At 42.0% G+C, this 27,649-nt stretch overlaps 1 protein-coding gene across 3 annotated transcripts in view; it reads right to left on the reverse strand.

The window, feature by feature from the left end:
- ttc7b (tetratricopeptide repeat domain 7B) overlaps positions 1-27,649 on the reverse strand; it is a 351,966-nt gene that overhangs the window by 144,609 nt on the left and 179,708 nt on the right. For 2 of the 3 annotated variants that reach the window (XM_060829463.1, XM_060829466.1), the window contains exons 14-16: positions 23,244-23,316; positions 20,889-21,049; positions 6,230-6,346 (exon numbers count right to left, since the gene is read on the reverse strand). In XM_060829463.1, the coding sequence (XP_060685446.1) occupies positions 6,230-6,346; positions 20,889-21,049; positions 23,244-23,316 (351 nt within the window). The remainder of the gene's footprint in view (positions 1-6,229; positions 6,347-20,888; positions 21,050-23,243; positions 23,317-27,649) is intronic. The other variant, XM_060829465.1, reaches the window with a different exon arrangement.

A 27,649-nucleotide genomic window follows, 5' to 3' on the forward strand; every position in this document is an offset into this window, starting at 1 on the left:
CATATTTCACATATTTTAAGTACACTAAAGTTAGAATTTAGTGATTCATGTTCACAATAAGCTTGGTGAGGATTACTGAAACAGAAGATCAACACTTCAACACTAACCTAGCTGTTAAATGAATCATCATTGAAAGGTTCTGGTAGCTCACTAGATCTAAACACTACCAGGCTTGCTTCACTACTGACCAGTTGCCAGGTAAAGAGTGGGTAAGGCTCAGTGGTGATACCTTTGTTCATAGTCAAACAAACATACAATACCCTGCTTGTTTCACCAGGTCAGGAGTGGACAGGATCAGGCCTGACTTTCTAAAGTTTCAAACATGGCTCTCAAATGATGATCGGGTAGGTGTTACTCATTTTCCTTGTCACAACTTTCAAATCTAATGATGATCGAAGGATTGCTTCAGAGCCTCTATTTTCTCCATCAGATTCTATGATTTCCATCAGGTATGCCATGAGGGCACAGTGTCTTTCCCAGCATTACCTCATCTCTCCATCTTTTACCCTTTCATTCCAACTGTAGCAAAAAATTATATTCCAACAGAGTCAACATTTGCAGAAGCAGAAAATGACTGATAAAAGATGATTTAGAATGATGTAACTGAATTGGTTAATCTCTCAACTGGAGTAAGTTGTGACTTATTTGCAGCACAGCGATTCTTCAGACAAGTACATCAATAGCAGCATGTAAACCTGTGTGTAAATTCCACTGTGATCCCCAAACAGCTTATACCTTTTCATCAGTTTAAGCCAAGTGCATATCTTTCCTGAATAACAGTCAGTACAAGTCTTTATCCCTAGGGCTCCTTGTTCCTCAAATGCAAGTTTCATAGTGCCTGTAAACTGGTTGCTTTTAAATTTTCTGCTAGCAGAGGTTTTAACAACATTATTTATTTAAATATCTATCAATAGGCATCTGTTGTCATCTCTGGTTATTTCAATATACCAGGCACGCAGCTTTGAAGCTGGGACTTATTTTGGTCAGGATCAAATAATACACTGGATTCACGAACAGGTTAGCTGACATTTCCCATTCTATGGGCCATTCTGGCTTGCACTTAAGGGACTCTTAGTTTATGGACTCAATCTTGGGAGGATAGCCTAAGGGTCCTGCTTTCTCCAAGTTACTTTGAGATCATAGGTCGGGTATCTCTGTGAACCGGTGGTGAAAACTACATGCAGGCCATAACTTTTCGACCACTGATATTAGGAGAGGCAATAGCCTAGTGGTATCATCACTAGACAATTAATCTAGTGACCCTAGTAATGTTCTGAGAATTGTGTTTGAATCCTGCCATGAAGGAATTTGAATTCAATAAAAATCTGGAATTCGATTTAAAATCTTTTGAGTCTAAATGTGGAAAAGCTCCTTTATTTCGCTCATGTCCCTTTGGGAAGGAAATTGCAGCTTTCCTGATCTGGTCTCAATGTCTTATGATCTAAAGACAAGTTCAGTTTTGAAAAGATATGTGACTCTAGACTCTTAACTGCCCTCGGGATAATTAGGAATAAATGCTGGTTTAGACAGCAATGGCTACATTATGCAAATTAATAAAAACTGGACGGCACTACCAATAACATACATTGATTAGTGCATTTAAAATAGTAAATTGCTCCAAGATGCATCTCTGTAACCTATTCAAGCCCTACAATCTTCTCTGTACACCTTGAATTCTTTCCATTTTGTGTATTCCCAATATTAACTGTTCAACACTGTCACTCCTGCCTTCAGCTTTTAAAGCCCTAAGACTAAGGGTCTACATTCTTAGATCACTCTGCCTCACTCTCCTCCTTTAAGGTAATCCTTAATATCTACTACTTTAAGCAAGGTTTGTCCTAGTAGCTACCGATGTGCTTTGATGTTAAATTCCAACTAATCATGTTTCTGTGAAGCATCTTCAGACTTCTTGCTATGTCCAAGGGAGCTCATAAATGTAAGCTGGCATTGATAACATTCCAGTTAGGAATAGGAGTAGGTTATTTGGCCCTTCAAGCCTGATCCACCACCTAACAATCATAATTGATCTGTTTGTGATCACATCTCCACTTTCCTGTAGGAACCCACAAGCCTGAGTCCCATGTTTATCCAGCAAAGAGGCCATCAAATTTCAAGCCTGTATAACCCAAACGGGAGACATCTGCACATTAGAGAAAAAGATGCAAATGAAAATTAATTTTCCTGGCTTTGAGAATCAATGTGCTCTAACACTTCATGCACCGCCTTCATCATTCACTCCCTCCACAATTATGACATGCGGCTACAATGTATGCCGTCTACAAGAGCCACCCTGGAACAATTTGCCAAGACTCCTTTGACAGCACCTCCCATTCCTGCAATGTCTACTAACTGAAAAACAAGACCAGCAGGTACATGGGAACATGATTACCTGCAAGCACCCCTCCAAATCACATACCAAATTAAACCACTGGAACTCATCACCAACATCACTGTCATAGCACCTACATCAGAAAGTATGTTTTCACACAAAAGGTGAAAGAAATATGGAACCCTATCCTCAAAAATGCTGCGAATGCAAGAGTTGTATAATTTCAAAATATGGATCAACAGATTTTTATTGGGTATATGGTCATTTTGCAAAGGTAGGGCAATGAATCCAATGTAAAGATCAAATATAATCTAATGGAAAGGCAGAACTGCTTCAATGGGTTAACTGGTCTAATGTCCCAATGTAACGCTGTTACACCATGGTTAAAAACTGCTCCTTTGGAATGAACCTTACTATTCATTCTTTAGATTCCCTACAGTGTGTAGAAAAAACAAATAATGCAAATACTGCAAGTGCTGCAAATCAGGACTAGAAACCAAACAGCAGGTCAGTCAACACCCGCAGAGACAACAGATGGGTCAACATTTCTGGTTGGGCCCTATGTCAGGCATTGACTGCCTGAACTCTTCACAGATGCCAATACCCTGCTGTGTTTCCAGCATTTCCTGTATTTTTTAATTTCATTGCAACAGAGTTTAATAGATCTGCATTCTAGACCTCTGTGCTTTATCCTCTTTGTTTAAGTCAATTCTATGAATAGGATTCATTAGTTGATTGAAGGGTGCCATTAAAACAATACAGTAATCTGATGACCTTTTTATAGATGCTGTTCAATCCACTGGGCAGAGGGGTCATCTTTCAGCTGAAATATAAATGATGCATTCTCAGGTGGATACTTAAAAAATGTCCCATGGCATCATTCAAAGAAAAGTGCATTATTTATAAATTAATTCTATTAGGCTGTGTGAAGGTAGCGTGCACCATCTGGGAAATCACACCTACTCCTATAAAATAGGAACAGACTAAAATCGTAGTCCCTAGGTCGAAAACAAACAGCAAGCTTGCAATATGTTTCATTGGAAATAATCTTCATGCGATTCTATATGCATATGTCCAATTTTATCTTTCACCACCTGACATTCTGGTATATAACAGAAGGGGTGAGTATCATGGTCAATATTTATTCCTCAACAATCATTACTAAAATAGGTTGAAGTGAAAATCCAACTTCAGTCGAGGTAAAAATGGACGGAAGGTCATCACACTGTTACCGTTTTATGTGCTTGTCAAAATTAAATTCACTGTTGGACATTTATTTCACTGCTAGAGATGGGATCTTACTCTGCAAAAATTGACCTTAATTTCCATACATTATAACACCAACTATTTCAAAGGCGTATCAATGAATGTGAACTATCAGTTAGTGAAAGATACGATATAAATGCAAGCTCTTGTAACAGATTTAAAATTTCCATCCAAGTTTACATTCCACACTATTAGTTGTGCAGACTCCCAAAAGAGTAGGCAGTGCCTCAAGAACATGAAAGCATCATAAAGAATAATGATAGCCATCAAGTCAGGAGTCCAATGAATCTTGGTTACTCTGAGACACAATTCAATTTTGCAACATGTTCCATCCCTCAAAGGCAGAATTACAAGTGGTTAACTTATATCACGTAGGGTTAGATTCGCTTAGATTCCCTACAGTGTGGAAACTGGCTCTTCGACCCTCTGAAGAGTAAGCCACCCAGAACCATTCCCTTACACTTACCCCTGCCTGATGCACCTAACACTAGGAACACTTTAGCATGGCCAATGCACCTAACCTGCACATCTTTTGATTGTGGGACAAAACCGGAGCACCCACAGGAAACCAACACAGACACAGGGAGAATGTGCAAACTCCACATAGACAGTCACCCGAGGATGGAATCGAACCCAGGTCCCTGGTACTGTGAAGCAGCAGTGCGAAACACTGAGCCACCATGCCATCCTCAAAGGCAAAGAAATCTACTATCCTTATCAGGTCTAGACTACACGAAGTCCCTCGGCAACATGGTTAATTCAACTGCCTTCTGTAATGGTCCAGCAAACCACTCAGTTCAAAGGCAATTAATGTTAGCCTTGCAAGCAACACCCATAACCATAATATGATAAAGAAGAAACAGAAGAGGCGGTTTGGATCATCAAGTCTGGAAATGTTTGTCCCACACATCAATGTTACATTTTTCCAAGTAGCTACACATTTAAACATATAATCCCTACAGTGAGTGCAAGAAGGTCGCTTTTATTATCCATCTACTGTAGTCTTGAGAAGATAGAAATGAACTATCTTCTTAAGACCAATTGTTTTTGATTGGCTTTTTAGATCACATTAAAGTCAACTATATAATGGAGGGAAGATAATTCATGAAGTAGCTGAAAATGGTTGGGCCCAGGACACATTGGGCATTTAATAATTGACAGATTTTATTGTGATTTTCTCTTGTGCCAGTCCATCCCTAAAGCAGCATATTTATGAATCCGATTTTACAGTTTGCCATTGGAGGTTTCAACAAATGGAAGCAATCAGTCATCATTTAGCCCATCATGAAGCTTCCTAGCCTGAAAGACTGCTATCTGATCATGAATCCTTGCAAGTTTTTATTCATTACAGTAATTAGTTTACATTTTTGGGACATTAAATTGCACTTTTGTTTTTCTATATCTTTTCAATGATGGATTATCCAAATATACTTAATATTCTAACTGTATCACAACATACTTATTCTAGGTTGCTTGTTATGGACCAGTCCAGACCCCATCAAAACATTTGAAGGAAGTAGCCCAGACTCTAACTTTGCTAGTCATTTTTAGCAGGCGTAACATGGATATTCCAGGAGGGATGCAGTGGGTCAAACCACGCTGTTTTTTAAAATAAAGACAGAATTTATTTAGAAGATGACGGAATGAAACACAAACAAAAGAAAACAGAATACTGAATAACTTAACCTATTCGAAATCCCAACAGATATCCCAATTTAGTGCTGTTCCAAATACTTGCAACAATCCCCATAAACACGCTCTTGATACAAAAGGTAAAATCAGACACAGGATCTTACAGGAGAGATATCAGAGAGAGAGAAGGATCAGCCTGGACCTGCTTCTTTGGGCCCAGCAGCTTTCCCAACTGCCTGATTGCTTTCAGTGAACAGCCAAACCAAACCAGAGAAGAGCTGAGCTGGGAGAACTGGCCCTTTCATTGTAGAAGTATTTTTTAAAACTTAAAAGCCTTTTGGCTGAGGCAGTATCTGTTAGCTATAATCAAATTGGCCCGAAAAACTACCCAAGTCCAGGCTTTTTGGAACCTGTGATTTTAAGACCTCCAAAAAAAAACCAAGGACAACATAACCTTGTTAAAGGAGCATCACCATCACATGGTACATGCAAATTCAAGGATTCCATATGCCAGTTTTTATGGCCTTCATTCGCTGCAGTGTCAGTTTTCCTGGTCTTCTTTATTTAAAAACTTATGCGTTAAGTGTACCTTTTCATGTCCATATTTTCAAAATGGAAAAAAAAATCACAATTCTCTACATGTAATTGCAACCGAACTGAACATCCTGCTCGTCTACACATATTCTTTTGCATGTCTTCACAAGTTATGGTATGAATACAGGTTGTTATTCTTTCTATTTTAATGTAAATAAGGACAGCCCAAACAAAGAGCCCAATGTGACAAGCACACTGCTATCCTTAAGACTTTGTTTTGTCATTTCAATCACCCAGGTTAACCTATTCTCCTTAACGTCATGTACCAGCACAAATCTTTCATTTTGTACCTCAGTTTTTCTTCTTTGAAAATGATACAAATTGCATTAATTTCCTTTATCCACTTTCCATTGTTTTGCTAGATATTCTTGGATCAAAGATTCAAGCTAGGTGCTCTCACTCACATACCTGGGGTTTGTGAGTTTGTAACATGACTTCCAGATCTGAAGCATGTGCTTGCAGGTGAGCAAAGCTTCATCAGGACCCCTGCATACTGATTCCAGTTTTACTTTGGTGAACAGCAATCTATGAAAAAGAAAGCAAGGTTAACCTTAATATATCATTGAAATTTGCTGCACAGAAAGAAGTTATTCAGCCCAAATGGGTTTGCAAAGGGCTATTCAATTAATTCCTTTAGATGGCAAACATTCGGATTATTGAAGACAGCCACTGAATCCAACTGCAATAATGACATGAATAAAAACTTGCATTCCCTCTTTAGAATTGCAGACCTCTTTCATCCCTATGGATGCTTCTTAAAGGGTTCCTTAAATACCATGTTTTAATTCATGTATCGCCTCTATCAACAAACACATTGAGTCAGGCCCCATCTACCACCCCGAGAAAAAGAATAGGAAATGATGGCACTGCAGGAAATGACATCACCAACCCAAAGAAACCCAAACATATAAATAGAAAGCAGGAATTATCAGCAGTACTTTGCCCGGAGGCCAACTGAAGATGTTACCCAGTACAATGACGAAACGTCTGGAAATGAACCTTCCAGCTCAGCGAGCAAACTTACATTCATGTATATCCATTTGATGTCAGGTGAATGTAAATAACTCAAAGAAAGAAAACCAAAATTGACATCACCCACCTTAAGAAACCAAAACTTATAAATAGAGAGGCAGGATATACTACTAGCACTTCACTGGAAATTCTCACTGATGATGTTACCTAGTATGGTGACAAAACGTCTGAAAAAAACCTTCCAGCTCAGCGAGCTAACTTATATACTTATCATCAAACTGAGCTACAAATCTTCTCAAAACTTGCTAGTGCTTTAGGATTTTCAGATAATTTAAAACAAAACACAGTACTTTTCTTTTTAAACATGGTGCTGAAAACATAAGTCAAACCATAATGCAGCAAAACTGACCAGGGAATTTTATTTAAAACCTGATGAGATTCTAGTTCAGGCCATGATGGTAACTGAGAAATCCCGCAGCTCTACATCTGGAGCTGCATGACTTAGAATGTGCCATTCAGGCATGGTATTAAATATTACAGGAGTGGGTACTAAATTATTATTTGGATAAGCTTGTTGAATAACCCAAAGGTACCCAAATGATACTCATTTGTCCCAGTCATTACTTAGAACCACGGATTCATAGAATATAGATGAGCCCCTTTGTCCGACCAAGTCTGTATCTCTAAAACTACACAAGATTCACTTTCTAGCAATAGGTGCATAGACTTGAATGTTATGACTTCAAACACTCATTCAAGTAAAAGGTTGTGGGGTTTCCCACCTCGACCACCCTTCCAGGCAGTGCATTCCAGATCGTCACCTTTTGAGCGAAAAACATTTTCCTCATATTCCCTCTGAACTTCCTTAAAATTATGCTCTCTTGGTACTGACCCTTCAACTAAGGGCAACAACTGTTTTCTATTTGCCTTGCCCATGCCCCTCATAATCTTATACACCTTTATCAGTCTCCCCTCAACCTTCTCTGCCTCAAAGAAAATAATCCAAACTTACCCAAATAAAATTTGAAAGAACTGCAGTTGCTGTAAATCAGAAACAAAAACAGAAGATGCTGGAAAAGTTCAGCAGATCTCTATGAAGAGAAATCAGAGTTAACATTTTGGGTCTGGTAACCCTTCCCCAGAATTAACTCTGATTTCTCTTCACAGATGCTACCAGACCTGCTGAGCTTTTCTGATAACTTCTGTTTTTGTTTCCAAGGTTGTCCAGCCTTTGTCTTCATAGCTAATCCGTTCTGTCCCAGGAAATTCCCCTGTAACCTCTCCAGGGCAATCACATCCTTTTTATAGTACAGTGACTAGAACTCTAGTTGTGGCCTGTACAGCTCCACATGACCTGCCTACTTTATAATCCGTGCCTTGACTGATAAAGGCAGATCTCCAAATGACTTAACTGCACTATTAACCTGCCTTGCCACCTTCAGGGATTTGTGGACCAACATACAAAGATCCCTTTGTTGCTCTGAGCTTTTAAGCATCATGCCATTCATCAAGTACTCCCTTGCCTTGTTACTTCTACCAAATGCATCACCTCACACTTATCAGAGTTTAATTCTACCACTGATCTGACTAGTTAGTCTACATCTCCCTGTAACCGGATACTTTCTGGCTCATTGTCAACCACTTGGACAACCTTCAAGTCATCTGCAAACTTATCAGCCCCCACACATTCTCATCGACAACATTTATACATATCACAAACAATACGGGACCTATTACCAATCCCTGTGGTATACTACTGAACATAAGCCTCCACTATGGCACTTTTGCTAACCTGTAATCCAGCACTAGTATTCAACATCTCAAGGGAGAAACAGCATTAACATTTTGAGTATGGTGTGTCTCTTCTTCAGGATTGACTTGAAATGTTAACTCCACTTCTCTCACCACAGATGCTACCAGATCTGCTGAGCTTCTCCAGCACTTTCTGTTTATTTAGATTTCAAGTATCTCCAGTATTTTGCCTTTAGTTAAATGCTTCAAAGACATGGTATAAGACAGCTACTTCCCTGGCTTCAACCCTCTCAAGTCACAAGCAATGGCCAACTTAGAGAAGGATAAAAGACTTGCGCTTCTATCATGACTTCCACAATTACAGGTTGTCTCAAGGTATTTTATAGACAATTGATAACTTGAGCAAAACACTGTGCATATTAAAGGTCAGGGGAAAAACCCCAGAAATTACTAAAGACAAACTCAGCAGCTTTGGCAATGGTTCTGAAGAATAGGTCTTTTTTGAAGGTTGGGGGTGTCTAAAACTAAAGGCATAGGTTTAAGGTGAGAGGGGAAAGATTTAAAAAGGACCAGAAGTTTAACTTATTTAAAGTGGGTGGTGCATGTATGGAATGAGCTGCCACATGAAGTGGTGAAGGCTGGTATAATTATAACATTTAAAAGGCACATGGATGGGTATATGAAAAGGAAGGGTTTAGAGGGAAATGGGCCATATACTGGCAAATGGGACTAGGTCAGATTGAGATGTCTGGTCAGTGTGGATAAGTTGGTCCAAAGGATCTGTTCTGTGCTGTATGACTCTGTCAAAGTCACTGGATTTCAGAAATGTTAACTGTTTGTCTCTCCACATATGGGAGATGCTGCGAGATCTGCTGTTTCTCCAGCACTTCCTGTGTTCAGTTACAATGTTTGAAGTGCGATCACTGCTCATGTAAAAACATGGCATATGCAGTGGCCAATTTCTACACAAAGCATCGACAAGGACTGCAATAAGATAAATGGCTAGATAATCTCTTTTACTTACGTCTATTGAGAGATAAACATTCAACAATGTATGTGTTTGTGTGGGGAGGGGGGGTGGGAAGAAGAACTGCCCCTTTTCTCATATGACATATCGTTATGGAATCTTTAACATCCACCCAGCGGAGGAAGTGAAGACTCAGTTTAACTGCACAATCAATGATGTCACCTCTAATTGTGCAGCATGAGTGTGGCTTGTCAGGCTAGATTCTGTGGCACAGTCTGTGTGTGGGACTTTGCCTCTTATTTATTAACTCAGATGAGAATTTTACCACCAAGCAGACATTAACATCTGAAGTTTAGACATCAAAGAGTAAGAGATTTGCAACTTAACTATATGGTTTGGAACTTCAACTTTAAATTTAACAAACTTTGGCTCAGGTGACAAACCTACTGCATGTCAGGTTTGAAGGTCAGAGAGATCATGAACCTTCGAGATGGATTTGTGGATCATTGCTGGCAGGTCCAATACCCCTAGAATAAATAAGTTAGTCAATGCTCCTCAACTCTGTAGAGTTCCAATGTTCCAAGTGAAATAGTACATGCATTCAGTGATGGCAGAGTTCCATTTATTTTCTGCTGGGTCAATTGTTAATTTTTAAATCTGAGATTCCTACGTTTCTTTTAGCTGAAGGCATGAACAACTCTGGGGCAAAGAGGATGGAATTAGATCAGCCACGGCCTCAATGAAAGATAAAACAAGCTCAAGGTGCATACATTTTCCTTATGACGACAACTTCAATATTTGGCTGGCATGGGGATAAGGCATATTGAGGCAGTGGAAGTGAGGCTCCCAGCTAATGGAATTCCACATCTGCCAGCATAACTACAAGCTGAAATGTAGAACAGGAAATGGGTCAGGAAATGAAAAACACAGCCAGGACTACATTCAAATTGGTTCAACACATATACAGTGCAGTGGCAGGCCAAGTATTACATACAACTGTACTGACAATTTAATTGTGGAGGTGATGGATTATTTTAAGTAACTGTAATTAAAAGAATAAAAATGGGACTTGCAAACAAAAACGCTGTTTTTGAGATTAGGAACTGAGAATTTCTGATTTTCTTCTCCACGACAATGCTGTCCTCTCTATAACTTCACTCAAGTGGTAATTTTTATGTGACATTACTCATTTGACTTCATATAATCCAGAAGGTGTAACTGAACACAGATCAATAAACAAAACAATGGCCAATTCCACCCACTCCTCCTGTGCTGGTCACACCCCAACCCAGGCACACACACAGTGAACCATTTTACTTCTACATAGCTGACAGAAGATAACATTGCTCTGATCATTTGGAAAATTTCCTGGTCCTTAGCCACAAAGATTGTGCAATACAAAACTCTACGCTCTTTATTTAGTTATGGGATGTTGGGATCGCTGGCTGGATCAGTATTTATTGCCCACAGGGCAGTTAAGAATCTAACACATTGCTGTGATATCAGGTAGGGATAATTGATGAGTGAACCAAATTTTGTTTTTAGGAACAATCCAGTGGTTAAGTGGTCACCATTACGTTAACTTCTTTTCTATTCCAGTTTTTTTTATTGAATTTAAATTTTACTGTCAGCCACAGTGGGATTTGTACCAACATCCTCAGAAAATTCACCTTTGTTGTGGGTCACTAATTCAGTGACATTATCACAACATCATCACCTCCCCATTTGTATTGGACTGATAATGTAGCAAGACCAAAGGAGGCATTAGGAGGAGTGATTAAACACTTAATCAAAGAGAAAAATTTAACTAGGTCCTCAGTTCACCTAGTTTGGACTTAGTTTCAATCTAGCTTAGGACAGTAAATTTAAGGATAGCAACATTTGTAACACACTGTTTTATGCTACTCCTTAAAATGCAAGGGCATTAACATCATTACCCCTCCAAGGGCAAAGTTAGACTCAATGTTGTTTCATCTGTAATCTTTCACCTTTCTATTTTAATTCAGCTTCTAGATACTGAATAAATGCCACACACACCACCTGTCTACATAGAAGCTGGCTTATTGCAGCTTCCAGTTAACAGTCTTACTTTTACCACAAACAGATTCAAATTCTACCATTTCAATCGTTTCCAGGAGCTCTTAACGGGTGTCCTGGCCCAATCACCTCTAGATGTTTTATCAGTGACTTTCCCTCCATCATCAAGTCAGTAGTAAATTATTTGATGATTGCATAATATTCAGCACCACTCATAACTCCTCAAGCACTCAAATGGCTTGGATGCATATGCAGCAAGGCTTGGGCATTATACAGGCTTAACAGCATGTTGTTGGAAAAGCACAGCAGGTCAGGCAGCATCTGAGGAGCAGGAAAATCAACATTTCTGGCCAGAGCCCTTCATCAGGAATGGGCACCCTCATTCCTGATTAAGGGCTCCGGTCCAAAACGAAGATTTTCCTGCTCTTCAGATGCTGCCTGACCTGCTGTGCTTTTCCAGCAACACACTCTCAATTCTGATCTCTAGCATCTGCAGTCCTCACTGTCTCCATTATGCAGGCTTGGGCTGTTGATATACCTGCCATGATTGAAAGGCAGAGCAGACCCAATGGGCCAATATATCTTCTACTCTTAACTGGCGGGTAACATTTACTCCATCCAAGTGCCAGACAACGACCATCTACAGCATTAATGAAGCCAGCCATCTTTCTTTGATGTTCAGTGGCAGTACACTTGCTGAAGTCCTTGCTATCAATATCTTGGGGATTACCACTGACCAAAATCTGAACTAGCCGTACAAAATACAAATACAAACGCAGGTTAGAGGCTGGGAACATGCCGTGACCAAATGTGCTCTTGGAGCCTGCCTCTAGAAGGCCAAGTCAGGAATGTGAAGGAATATTCTCCACTTAATTGAATAGGTACAGCTGTAACACAAGAACCTTGACACCAGGAGAAAAGCTTGCAGTTTGATTGCCTCTCCATCCACCCCCTCCATCACCACCAATGTGCAATAGCATGTAACAACTATTAAAGAAAAAGAGAGATCCTATAAAATGGCCAAGAGCAGTGGGAAATCAGAAGATTGGGAAGGCTACAAAAACAAACAGAGGATAACAAAGAGAGAAATAAGGAAGGAGAGAATCAAATATGAAGGTAGGCTAGCCGGTAATATTAGAAATGATAGTAAAGATTTCTTTCAATACATAAGAAACAAACGACAGGCAAAAGTAGACATTGGGCCACTTCAAACTGATGCTGGAAGCCTAGTGATGGGAGATAAGGAAATAGCAGGAGAACTTAACAAGTACTCTGCGTCAGTCTTCACAGTAGAAGACATGAGTAATATCCCAACAATTAAAGGGAGTCAGGAGGTTGAGTTGAGTATGGTTGCCGTTACACAAGAGAAAGTGCTAGAAAAGCTAAAAGATCTTAAAATTGATAAATCTCCTGGCCCTGATGGGCTACATCCTAGAGTTCTGACAGAGGTGGCTGAGGAAATAGCGGAGGCATTGGTTGAGATTTTTCAAAAGTCACTGGAGTCAGGGAAAGTCCCGGATGATTGGAAGATTGCTGTTGTAACCCCCTTGTTCAAGAAAGGATCAAGACAAAAGATGGAAAATTATAGGCCAATTAGCCTAACCTCGGTTGTTGGTAAAATTCTAGAATCCATCATTAAGGATGAGGTTTCTAAATTCTTGGAAGAGCAGAGTCTGATTAGAACAAGTCAACATGGATTTAGTAAGGGGAGGTAGTGTCTGACAAACCTGTTGAAATTCTTTGAAGAGGTGACAAGTAGGTTAGACCAGGGAAACCCAGTGGATGTGGTCTATCTAGACTTCCAAAAGGCCTTTGATAATGTGCCACACGGGTGGCTGCTGAGCAAAGTGAGGGCCCACGGTGTTCGAGGTGAGCTACTGGGATGGATTGAGGATTGGCTGTCTGACAGAAGGCAGAGAGTTGGGATAAAAGGTTCTTTTTCGGAATGGTAGCCGGTGACAAGCGGTGTCCCGCAGGGTTCAGTGTTGGGGCCGCAGCTGTTCACATTATATATTAATGATCTGGATGAAGGGACTGGGGGCATTCTAGCGAAGTTTGCCAATGATACAAAGTTAGGTGGACAGGCAGGCAGTACTGAGGAAGTGGGGAGGCTGCAGAAGGATCTAGACAGTTTGGGAGAGTGGTCCAGGAAATGGCTGATGGAATTCAACGTGAGCAAATGCAAGATCTTGCACTTTGTAAAAAAGAATAAAAGCGTAGACTACTTTCTCAACGGTGAGAAAATGCGTAAAGCCAAAGTACAAAGGGATCTGGGAGTGCTAGTCGAGGATTCTCTAAAGGTAAACATGCAGGTTGAGTCCGTGATTAAGAAAGCGAATGCAATGTTGTCACTTATCTCAAGAGGGTTGGAATATAAAAGCACCGTTGTGCTACTGAGACTTTATAAAGCTCTGGTTAGGCCCCTTTTGGAGTACTGTGTCCAGTTTTGGTCCCCACACCTCAGGAAGAACATACTGGCACTGGAGCGTGTCCAGCGGAGATTCACACGGATGATCCCTGGAATGGCAGGTCTAACATATGAGGAATGGCTAAGGATCCTGGGATCGTATTCATTGGAGTTTAGAAGATTATGGGGAGACTTAATAGAAACTTACAAGGTAATACATGGCTTGGAAAGGGTGGACGCTAGGAAATTGTTTCCGTTAGGCGAGGAGACTAGGACCCGTGGACACAGCCTTAGAATTAGAGGGGGTCAATTCAGAACAGAAATGCGGAGACATTTCTTCAGCCAGAGAGTGGTGGGCCTGTGGAATTCATTGCCGCAGCGTGAAGTGGAGGCCGGGACGCTAAATGTCTTCAAGGCAGAGATCGATAAATTCTTGACGTCACAAGGAATTAAGGGCTACGGGGAGAATGCTGGTAAGTGGAGTTGAAATGGCCATCAGCCATGATTGAATAGTGGAGTGGACTCGATGGGCCGAATGGCCTTACTTTCACTCCTATGTCTTATGGTCTAACTACAAAATGCACTGTAGTAACCTACCAAAGGCTCAGCAGACAGCAACCTGGACCAAACGTCTACCAGCTGGAAGGATAAGGGCAGCCGATGCATGATAAAATTACCCCCTGCAAATTCCATTCCAAGCCCCAAACCATCCTGACTTGGGAATATATGACTGTTGCTTTACTGTCACTGGGTCAAATTCCTGATGTTCCCTTCTGAACAGCATTGTAGGCACCCTCATACTGTATTCCAATGACAGCAGCAGTTCAGGCAGCAACTCATTACTGTCTTTCAAGGGCTATTAGGTTAGGCAATTTATGCTGGCAATGCCCACTTCCCATGAGCAAATATCTTAAAATAAAATGTCAGCTTCCCCTTAAATGGTTCACATGGTTTGGGCTTTTAACATTGTCATCATTGCGGACAAGTTGCAATCCTAGGTCCTCTTTGCAGTATCACCTGCAAGATATGGAAGAGAATAGCAAAGGTGTCACCTAAGCAAAACATCTTAGACCAACATTGCATAATCAAGATCCTGGGTATCACATTGAGAGACATCACTAATGAAGAAACGCGACCGGACCCTGGTCATAGGCATCTGTCCATTGTGATGGAGACACAACTTGAGACTTGCAGTATCTAAGTCTCATCAACCAGCTATACCTCAGCCAGAGTGGCAGTAGAATAGATATGACTGGACGTTAAAAACAAAAACAGGCTGACCAAAGACAACCTGGGCTAGAGCAGAAAGGATTACAAAGGACCAGGGAATTGTCAGAATCTTGCTGCCCATTGTCCTACACTTCTACATTTGCTCAATTTAGAAATTATGGTTTTGATTCCAAAGTCTAAATTGTTAATATAATTTGTAATGGGGGCACAGATGAGGATTTCAGCAGATGGTCTGAGATAGAGCAGAGACAGTTGAAGCCACAAGAATAGTAGCAGGCAGTCTTGATGACAGCACAATGCCATATCTTTTACCTACCCTTGTCTAAAATGACCTTCTTTCAGCACAGGAAACCCGTTTCCATCTACTTATAATCCCGATTAGCAGGTTTTCTTTCCTTCCTTACTTACCATTATTTATCATTTTGAATGCCCAACTGTCTTTCTCTGCCCACCTATCACTTCATTCCTTAACTACTCCCCCACATTGTCTTCAGCATAGATGCAGCCTTATCCTATCCATGGATATCATGACAGTCCACAAACCTACTACTACACCACGACAACTACGAGGGCAAAGTGAGGACCACAGATACTGGAGAGTCAGAATCGAAAAGTGTGGCGCTGGAAAAGCACAGCAGTCAGGCCGCATCCAAGGAGCAAGCGAGTCGACGTTTCAGGCATAAGCCCTTCATCAATTTATTTATTTATCGCAAGAAGGTTGGAATATAAAAGCAGCAATGTGCTTCTGACACTGTATAAAGCTCGAGTTAGGCCCATTTAGAATACTGTGTCCAATTTTGGGCCCACACCTCAGGAAGGATATACTGGTACAGGAGCATGTCAAGTGGGAATTCACATGAATGATCCCTGAGGGAAGATCTAATAAGACACTTACAAGAGGTTAACTCCAGGAAGGGTAAGAGAGGTAGGCAGCTAGTGCAGGAGTCTTTTGTGGATATACCCATTTCAAACAGGTATGCTGTTTTTGAAAATGTAGGGGGTGATGGATTCTCAGGGGAACGTAATACGAACAGTCAAGTTTCAGGTATGGAGACTGGCTCTAATGCAACAAGGGGTACGTTGGCTTCCAAGAGATCAATTGTGTTAGGGGATTCTGTAGTCAGAGGTACAGACAGACATTTCTGTGGCCAGCAGAGAAAAAGCAGAATGGTGCGTTGTTTCCCTGGTGCCAGGATCAAGGATGTCTCAGAAAGGGTGCAGAATGTTCTCACGGGGGAGAGGGGCCAGCAAGAGGTCATTGCCCACATTGGAACCCAACGACATTGGAAGGGAAAAGGTTGAGATTCTGAAGGGAGATTACAGAGAGTTAGGTAGAAATTTAAAAAGGAGGTCCTCAAGGGTAGTAATATCTGGATTACTCCCAGGGCTATGAGTTAGTGAGGGCAGGAATAGGAGGATAGGGCAGATGAATGCATGGCTGAGGAGCTGGTGTATGGGAGAAGGATTCACATTTTTGGATCAGTGGAATCTCTTTTGGGGTAGAAGTGACCTGTACAAGAAGGGCGGATTGCACCTAAATTGGAAGGGGACTAAAATACTGGCAGGGAAATTTGCTAGAACTGCTTAGGAGGATTTAAACTAGTAAGGTGGGAGGTGGGACCCAGGGAGATAGTGAGGAAAGAGATCGATCTGAGACGGGTACAGCTGAGAACAGAAGTGAGTCAAACAGTCAGGGCAGGCAGGGACGAGGAAGGACGAAAAATTTAAACCGCATTTATTTCAATGCAAGGAGCCTAACAGGGAAGGCAGATGAACTCAGGGCATGGTTAGGAATATGGGACTGAGATATCATAGCAATTACAGAAACATGGCTCAGGGATGGGCAGGACTGGCAGCAAAATGCTCCAGGATACAAATGCTGCAGGAAGGATAGAAAGGGAGACAAGAGTGACATTTTTGATAAGGGATAGCATTACAGCTGTGCTGAGGGAGGATATTCCCAGAAATACATCCAGGGAAGTTATTTGGGTGGAACTGAGAAATAAGAAAGGGAAGATCACCTTATTGGGATTGTATTATAGACCCCCCAATAGTCAGAGGGAAATTGAGAAACAAACTTGTAAGGAGATTTCAGCTATCTGTAAGAATAATAGGGTAGTTATGGTCAGGGATTTTAACTTTCCAAACATCGACTGGGACTGCCATTGTGTTAAAGGTTTAGATGGAGAGGAATTTGTTAAGTGTGTACAAGACCATTTTCTGATTCATTTTCCTTGGATGCTACCTGGCCTGCTGCACCTTTCCAGCAACACATTTTCAGCAGGGTATAAAACTTGACCTACTCTTGGGAAATAAGGCAGGACAGGTGAATGAGGTGTCAGTGGGTGAGGACTTTGGGTCCAGCGACCATAATTATATTCGTTTTAAAATCGTGATGGAAAAGGATAGAACAGATCTAAAAGTTGAAGTTCTATATTGGAGAAAGGCCAATTTTGACAGTATTAGGCAAGAACTTCCGAAAGCTGAATGGAGGCTGACGTTCGCAGGTAAAGTGATAGCTGGAAAATGGGAAGCCTTCGGAAATGAGATAACAAGATTCCAGAGAAAGTATATTCCTGTCAGGGTGAAAGGGAAGGCTGGTAGGTATAGGGAATGCTGGATGACGAAAGAAATTGAGGGTTCGGTTAAGAAAAAGAAGGAAGCATATGTCAGGTATAGACAGGATAGATCGAGTAAATCCTTAGAAGAGTATAAAGGAAGTAGGAGTATACTTAAGAGGGAAATCAGGAGGGCAAAACGGGGACATGAGGTAGCTTTGGCAAATAGAATTAAGGAGAATCCAAAGGGTTTTTACAAACATATTAAGGACAAAAAGGAAACTAGGAAGAGAATAGGGCCCCTCAAAGATCAGCAAGACGGCATTTGTGTGGAGCCACAGAAAATGGGAAAGATACTAAATGAATCTTTTGCATCAGTATTTACTGTGGAAAAGGATACAGAAGATATAGAATAGAGGGAAATAGATGGCGACACCTTGAAAAATGTCCAAATTACAGAGGAGGAAGTGCTGGATGTCTTGAAATGGTTAAAGGTGGATAAATCCCCAGGACCTGATCAGGTGTACCTGAGAACTCTGTGGGAAGCTCGAGAAGTGAATTCTGGGCCTCTTGCCGAGATATTTGTATCATGGATAGTCACAGGTGAGGTACAGGAAGACTGGAGGTTGCCAAACGTGGTGTCACTGTTTAAGAAGGGCGGTAAGGACAAGCCAGGGAACTATAGACCAGTGAGCCTGACCTCGGTGGTGGGCACGTTGTTGGAGGGAATCCTGAAGGACAGGATGTACATATATTTGGAAAGGCAAGGACTGATTAGGGATAGTCAACATGGGCTTTGTGCACAGGAAATCATGTCTCACAAACTTGATTGAGTTTTTTGAAGCAATAACAAAGAAGATTGATGAGGGCAGAGCAGTGGATGTGATCTATATGGACTTCAGTAAGGCGTTCGACAAGGTTCCCCATGGGAGACTGATTAGCAAGGTGAGATCTCATGGAATACAGGGAGAACTAGCCATTTGGATGCAGAACTGGCTCAAAAGTAGAAGACAGAGGGTGATGGTGGAGGGTTGTTTTTCAGACTGGAGGCCTGTGACCAGTGGAGTGCCACAAGGATCTGTGTTGGGCCCTCTACTTTTTGTCATTTACATAAATGATTTGGATGCAAGCATAAGAGGTACAGTCAGTAAGTTCGTAGCTCCTTGAAAGTGGAGTCGCAGGTAGATAGGATAGTGAAGAAGGGGTTTGGTATGCTTTCCTTTATTGGTCAGAGTATTGAGTACAGGAGTTGGGAGGTCATGTTGCAGTTGTACAGGACATTGGTTAGGCCACTGTTGGAATACTATGTGCAATTCTGGTCTCCTTCCTATCGGAAAGATGTTGTGAAACTTGAAAGGGTTCTCGAAAGATTTACAAGGATGTTGCAAGGGTTGGAGGATTTGAGCTATAGGGAGATTCTGAACAGGCTGGGGTTGTTTTCCCTGGAGTGTCGGAGGCTGAGGGGAGACGTTACAGAGGTTTACAAAATTATGAGGGGCATGGATAGGATAAATAGACAAAGTCTTTTCCCTGGCATTGGGGAGTCCAGAACTAGAGGGCATAGGTTTAGGGTGAGAGGGGAAAGATATAAAAGAGACCTAAGGGGCAACTTTTTCACGCAGAGGGTAGTACGTGTATGTAATGAGCTGCCAGAGGATGTGATGGAGGCTGGTACAATTGCAACATTTAAGAGGCATTTGGATGGTTATACGAATAGGAAGGGTTTGGAGAGATATGGGCCGGGTGCTGGCAGGTGGGACTAGATTGGGTCGGGATATCTGGTCAGCATGGACGTGTTGAACCGAAGGATCCGTTTTCTTGCTGTACATCTCTATGATGCATGGCTTACAAAGGGTGGATGCTGGGAAGTTGTTTCTGTTAGGTAGGGAGACGAGGACCCGTTGCCATAGCCTTAAAATTAGAGGGGGTCAATTTAGAATGGAAATGAGGAGACCTTTCTTTTAGCAGAAAGTAGTGGGCCTGTGGAATTCATTGCCATTGAACGCAGCAGAGGCCAGGACGTTGGGTGCCTTCAAGTCAGAGATTGATAAATTCTTGATCTCACAAGGAATTAAAGGCTACAGGGAGAGTGCGGGCAAGTGGAATTGAAAAGACCATCAGCCATGATTAAATGGCAGAGTGGACTTGATGGGCCAAATGGCCTTGCTTCCACTCCTATGTCTTATGGTCTTACACCTCTCCTGCTCCTTGGATGCTGCCTGACCTGCTAGGCCTTTCCAGCACCACACTTTTTGACTATGACAACTTCTAACAAGTATAAAGGATCCTACAACCACAATCAACAGGACCAACATTATGTTCAAAATACCATGTAAAGACTGCCAAAAACACTATATAAGGCAATTACGAAGGAAAGTAGCCACCAGGTTATGCGAACACCAACTAGATACCAAGAGACATGATCAGCTATCACTTGTGTGACTTCACACAGACAATGAGGGTCGCCATTTTGACTGGGTCTCCTAATTATTCGAGGACAAGTCAAATAGAAACTTGCACGGGAATTCCTGGCACTCAATCTGGAACTCCATTAACACACATATAGATTTGAACCCATTTACCAACCACTAAGAAACAGAACCAACAACAAAACTGGAAATGATATCACCAATCCCAGCAGACCCAGACAGATAAATGCTTGGATGCTGCCTGAACTGCTGTGCTCTTCCAGCACCATTAATCCAGAGACAGATAAATAGCAAGCGGGACAGAACACCAACACTTCACCGGAGGCTCGCTGATGGTGCTATCTAGAATGGTGATGAAATGTCGGCGAATAAACTTACCAGCTCAGTGAGCAAGTCAACAACCTCACCTTATCCTACCGTCTACTAGTTCTGAAGAAGGGTCACTGGACCAAAACATCAAATCTGCTTTCTCTCTACAGATGTTGTCAGAGTTGCTGAGGTTCTCCAGCAATTTATGTTTTTTTTAATGTTATCAGCTCTGTGTCAAACATGAAGACCAAGTTTAAATACCCTGTTTCAGCCTCACAGAATACTCTTTGCCTCAGTGACCTTTGCTGAAGTAAACCTTAATGATTCCCCATTAGCATTTCACTGTACCTAGGTACATGTGACAATAATATATCAAATCAAAGAACCAAAAGGATTAGGTACTCACACAAAGTGTTCAGGATATTCACTCAGTGCCATGTCGATAATGTTTACAGCATCATGATAGTGTTTCTGCGCTGAAAGAAGCAATGCCAGTAGGTGCAAGGAGTTCACATCATCGCCCTGCAGTTGCAGAGCTTGTCGAACATAACCCAGTGCTTCTGGGATCTGAAAGCAATACACAGCGTTACACAGTAAATAAGGCAACAAGCCTGGAGCACAGTGAAATCCTGTGAAAGTATTGTGCTCAATTTACAGCTGTTTTCAGTCTCATTCCATGATTTGCAAACATTGAATCACTTGATTCCTGTGATCAGAAATCATGAATTTGTGGAAACAAGTCAGATGAAAAAATGAAACCAATGATACCTATAAGCGGGTCAGAGCTAACCATACTGCCCTCCCCACTTTAAACTGAAGAAAACTGTTTAAAGTTCTGTGGAATACACATTCAATTGATAGCCTACTTTTTCAGAATATGGTTCTTAATTTTCTCAAAATCAAAGTCATGACTGCTACTGCTTTACTGGAGACCTCTTGAAACTTTCCCTGATGGTGACAGCAGAGTGTATGGCTGAGTAGCAGAAAGATCAGGAATGCGAAACTTCGATTGCTACAAACGTCAGTCCCTAACTGCCCTGGAAAGTGGATCATTAAGAGGCAACCAAGTTGGTTATGATAGTATAGTGGTTACATTTCTGGACTAGAAGTCCAGAGCCTAGTCTGATAATCTAGAAACAGGAGTTCAAATGTTACCATGGCAACAGTAGAACTTAAAATTAACTGATCAAATAAATCAAGATGAGAATTTCACATTCATTAATGATGTCACCTAATGATCAATCTATCAGAAAAACCCAAGTGGTTTACCATTTCCATTAGAGAATAAGATCGACCATCCTTACCCATTTGTCTTACTTGGGACTCTACATCCACAGCAAAGTGGTTAACTCTTATCTGCTCTACGATGACGTCACAAGTTATCCAGTTATATAAAACCACGAGGGCTAAGGTATATCACGTGGACTTCAAAATGTGGCAGGCCACCATCTTCCCAAGGAGGGGTTGGTAATAAATATTGCCCTTAGCAGTAACGCTCACATCAAATGAATGAAATTTCAAAAATGATGACACTCAACATTCCCTGATTTTTTTTTGTTGTATACCAATAATTTAAACAGGCATTACTGTTAAAATTTTTAACTTCTGGGTTACTGCACAGTTTACAGAAAGGAGTGATCACTTGTGTTGGAGTCACAGGAACACACAATTAGAGTAGGCTATTCAGCCCACCGAGCCTGTTCGATCATTCATGATGATCATGGCTGATCTTCCACTTTGATGTCTTTTTCCATCACTAACTCCATGTCCCTTTCTGTCTTTGGCATTTAGAAGTATGTTGTTGTCTAGTGTAAACACTGTACTTTTTTAGTCTGGAAATTTTGATTGTGGAATGATGTGGGAGTCGGAGACTTTACAATTGCGAATCAGTTACTCTGTCAATCTTGCATGCAAGTGGAAGTACTTAGAGAAGGAAGAACAAGGAGCAGCAAATCCAGATAATCTAAAAGGAGAGGGACTACCCAACTGCTCCACAGTCTTTTCCTCTGCCCATAATTTCTTTGTGACTGTATGTTTGTCGGGGGAGTTTAATAAAAGGGTTAGCATTTTAACTGGTAGAATTGTAAGTTAATTGTTCATAATTCTTTACCTGTAGCTAAAATCTATTTATTTGCAATATAAGTAATTTTTCTTAAGCACAGGCCTAGTTCTGTACTTTCTGTCAACTTCGGTCTAAAAAAACTGCTAAGTTAGGGAGCTGCGTACACTAATCGTTGGGATTTTATGCCTTGAAGGAATGGAAAAATGTTGCAATTCTTTAAATTCGCTGTCTACATACTTTTTAAAGGTATATTTCTAAATCATCACAATTTGTCCGTTATACCTTCAGCATTTCTTTCGTTCAAATTTAACATCCCTGAGTTCAGATTCAACTACTTTACCTTCAAACACAATGTAAATGCTCCCATTTTATGGTCACTCACCACTAAAGGGGTGTAGTTTTGGTTAGGTAAGGGTGGTCGTTTCCCTTTCCTCATGAACCAGTGAGCTTTTTGTAACTAAATCAATGCAACAATCTTGAAATTGTTCCTGACCACAAATCAGTAATTTATTAAAAGCAAGGTCACATTGTGCCACAGTGGGATTTGAACTCATCTTCTCTGAATTGTTTGTTTCATTTCTCGCCCTCTATACGACCCTACCCCCTAAACTCCTTGAATAACCTCATCTCAAACTGTTAAAGAAAGTGGCAAATCACTGAACATGTTAAAGAAACCAAGGTGTGAAGTCAAGTACTCACCTGCCTTGATATAGCAAGCTGAAGAGCCAGGTAGAAAGCAGCCTGGTGATCAGTTGGACATAATCCATGAGCTCTGGGGTGCCAAAGTGACAGAAAAGGTAACAATGAGTGTTTAAAGACTTGCTTTTGTCTGAGAAAATCAATTTAAAGAGGAAATACTCTACAGCAGACAAAATTATTTTCCTGCTGGTGTTTTCTTAACAAAATAACAAAAATAGGTGCAGGAGCAAACCATAGAGCCTATGCCACCAGTCAGGAAGATCACATTTCATCTTCAATTTCAATTCTACTTAACCCTTATAATCACACGTTTCCCTAGAGAGTTCAAAACCAGGGCATTCTCAGCTTTGAATATACTCAACTAAGATTTCACAGCTCTCCGTGTCTGAGAATCATAATGCCCACAATCCTTTCAAGAAGAAATTTCTCCTCATCTGAGTTTAAAATGGCAGACTCCTTTGTCATTTGTTTATGTTCCCTAGCTCTCGGCTGACCAGTGGAAGGAAACATTCTTTCACCATTATGCTGAAAAGCCTTCTCAGACCTATGATGCTTGAACAAACTAATTTCAGTTTCTGAAATCTAAAGGTACAGGCCCATCCTTTTCAAAGTCTCTGCTGAACACGAGATAGCAGGAAGGGACACTCGTCCCGAAACATTGACTCAGATTTCTGTTCACAAATGAGTTTTTCCAGCAATTTCTGTTTTCTTTAGGGGATAGCAGGGTCTGATTTCCAGTGTGCTACATCAGTGAGTTGTGACAGTTGGGACCATATTTATTAAGGCAGATGACTGGATAGAAAACAAAAGTTCTGCTAACACAAAATGGCATTGTCAGTGCTGTTCATGGAATTCCTGGCAAGGCCAGGGTTCAGTTTCTTTATTTCTAACAGTACTTGTAAGTTTTCCGAACCTGTACCAATTTTTGTGATTTATACTGTTAATGAATAAAATATTTGTTTCTCATCTCTGCCATTTCTTTATTCCTATTATAATTTATCCTGTCTCAGACTCCATGAGATTGGCATTTATTGTCATCACTCTCGACTATTTCACATATATGTAGCTCTTAAAATTTGCTTTTATTATTCTTACTAGTTTACTTTCATATTCTAAACAAAGACTGAAAGAACTGCAGATGCTTTAAATCAGAACCGAATACAAAAATAGCTGGAAAAGCTCAGCAGGTCTGGCAGCATCTGTGTAGAGATATCAGAATTAACATAACAGGTCCGTGACCTTTTGTCAGAATGGCGCAAGTTATAAGGAAGAGCAGGTGAAACTTTGATGGACGTGGAAGGCTCCTTAGGGGCCTTGGATAATGGTGAGGGGGGACGTGTGGGCGCAGGTTTTGCAATTCCTGCAGTGGCTGGGGAAGGTGCCAGGAGGGGATGGTGGGTTGTTATGGGGTGTGGACCTGACCACGTAGTTGTGGAGGGAACGGTCTTTACGGAAAGTAGATAGGGGTGGGGAGGGAAATATATCCCCGGTGATGGGGTACATTTATAGGTGGCGGAAATGTTGGCAAATAATGCGATTTATGTGGAGGTTGGTGGGGTGGCAGGTGAGGACCAGGGGAGTTCTGTCCTTGTTGCGGTTAGAGGGGTGGGGTTTGAGGGCGGAGGTGCGGGACATGGATGAGATGTGTTGGAGGACATCTTCAACCACATGGGAGGGGAAGTTCCGCCTTGAAAGAGAAAGGCCATCTAGTGTATGCTGTGGTGGAACTGGTCCTCCTGGGAGCAGGTGCAGCTGAGGCGAAGGAATTGCAAATACGGGATGGCATTTTTACAGGAGGTAAGGTGGGAGAAGGTGTAATCCAGGTAGCTGTAGGAGTTGGTGGGTTTGAAGAAAATGTCAGTGTTAAGTTAGTCATCGTTGATGGAGTTGCAGAGGTCCAGAATGGGGAAGGAAGTGTCAGAGATGGTCCAGGAGAAAGTGAGGACTGCAGATCCTGGAGATCAGAGCTGAAAATGTGTTGCTGGAAAAGCACAGCAGGTCAGGCAGCATCCAAGGAGCAGGAGATTCGATGTTTCGGGCATAAGCCCTTCATCGGGAAGGGCTTATGCCCGAAACGTCGAATCTCCTGCTCCTTGGATGCTGCCTGACCTGCTGCGCTTTTCCAGCAACACATTTTCAGCTCAGAGATGGTCCAGGTGATTTTAAGGTCGGGCGGAGTGTGTTGGAGGAGTTGATGAACTGTACAACCTCTTTGTGGGAGCACAAGGTGGTGCCAATGCAGTCATCAATGTAGCGGAGGAAGAGATGGGGACTGGTGCCAGTGTAACTCTGGAAGATGGACTGTTCTATGTAGCCAACAAAGAGAGAGGCGCAGCTGGGGTCCATGCGGGTGCCCATGGCTACCCCTTTCATTTCAAGGAAGTGGGAGGAGTTGGAGGTGAAATTGGTGAGGACCAGTTCAACCAAAAGAATAAGTGTGTCAGTGGAAGGGTACTGGTGGTGATGTCAGGAGACGAAGAAATGGGGGGCTTGGAGGCCCTGGCCATGGTAGATGGAGGTGTAGAGGGATTGGATGTCCATGGTAAAATGAGGTATCGGGGGCCAGGGAAACGAAAGTTTTGGAAGAGGTGGAGGGTGGTGTCCCGAATGCATGTGGAGAGTTCCTAACCAGGGAGGAATAGGACAGTATCGAGGTAGGTGAAGATGAATTCAGTGGGGCAGGAGCAGACTGAGACGATTGGTCGGACAAGGTCGTCAGGCTTGTGGACCTTGAGTAGGAGGTAGAACCGGGCGGTGCAGGGTTCCCAAACTATGAGGTTGGAAGCTGTGGGTAGGAGATCCCCTGAGGTGATCAGGTTGCGTACGGTTTGGGAGATGATGATTTCGTGTTGGAGGGTGATGTCACGGTCAAGGGGGCGGTAGGAAGAGATGGGGTAAAGGTGATAGGTCGGAGAGGAGGGTGAAGTGGATAGTGGGAAGTTGGGAAAGCCTCCTCTGCCACCGCAGGAATTGCAAAGCCTGCACCCACACCTACCCACTTCCCCCTCACCTCTATCCAAGGCCCCAAAGGAGCGTTCCACACCCATCAAAGTTTCACCTGCACTTTCACACACATCATTTACTGTATCCGCTGCTCCCGATGCGGTCTCCTCTACATTGGCGAAACCGGAGACCTTCTCGTAGAGCGCTTCAGAGAACATCTCCTGGACACCCACACCAATCAAACCCACCACCCTGTGGCTAAACATTTCAACTCCCCCTCCCACTCTGCCGAGGACATGCAGGTGCTGTGCTTCCGCCATCGCCACTCCCTTACCACCCGATGCCTGAAGGACGAATGTCTCATCTTCCGCCTTGGGACCCTTTAACCCCAAGGCATCAACGTGGACCTCACCAGTTTTCTCATTTCCCCTCCCTCCAGTTCCAGCCTTCCAGCTCAACACTGTTCTCGTGACCAGTCTCATCTGTCAATCTTCCTTCCCATCCATCTGCTCCACCCTCCTCTCTGACCTATCACCTTTACCCCCACCTCCATCCACCTATTGCACTCTCAGCTACCTTCCCCCCCCCAGGCCCATCCCCCTCCCATTTATCTCTCCACCCCCGAGGCTCCCAGCCTCATTCCTGATGAGGGGCTTTGCCTGAACCGTCGATTTTCCTGCTCCTCGGATGCTGCCTGACCTGCTGTGCTTTTCCAGCACCACTCTAATCTTGATTCTAATCTCCAGCATCTGCAGTAGCCACTTCTGCTAAGTTATGAGGAATGGTCACTGGACCCAAAACGTTAACTGATTTCTCTTCACAGATGCTGCCAGACCTGCTGAGATTTTCCAGAAACATCTGTTCTTGTTACTCTCGTATTCACTTACTTGCCCTTAATACACTTTTGGTCATCATATGATAGCTTCCAAAACTTTCATAATCCTCATGCGTTTTAATCATCTTGGCATCATTATAAGCCATTTTTTTAATATCGAAAAATATCCTAAAATTGCTTTGGTTGGCCACAGAGAGATCAATTTTTCTGTGGATTTTTTATTTCTCATTGGAATGCATATTTGTTCAGAATTATGAAATATTTCTTCAAGTATTTACCTCCATATCGTTTAATCCAATTTTCCAATGTACTTGACACCTCTGCAATTGGCTTTGTTTAAGACTTTTGCAGTTCAGGACATTACTCTCAAATTCAATATGGTGGGAGAGCCACAGTTAAGTGATGTAACATTTATAAGCAGTATGCCATGGTCTTCTGAGAATGCAACAAATAACTTGAGCAAGTTACTTTACTCTGCAGCTGACTGCATCTCAAAGAAGACTGTTCCATTTTCTCAGTGCTAACATCTCTCCCATGGTGAGCAGAGAGACACCCGATAAAAAACTTTAATGCTCACAATTCATTCCCACTGCTTTACCTCCTTGTTCTGGTGACACTCCTTTTGCCA

Source organism: Hemiscyllium ocellatum, chromosome 8 (assembly GCF_020745735.1).
Source record: "Hemiscyllium ocellatum isolate sHemOce1 chromosome 8, sHemOce1.pat.X.cur, whole genome shotgun sequence".
Taxonomy (NCBI): Eukaryota; Metazoa; Chordata; class Chondrichthyes; order Orectolobiformes; family Hemiscylliidae; genus Hemiscyllium; species Hemiscyllium ocellatum.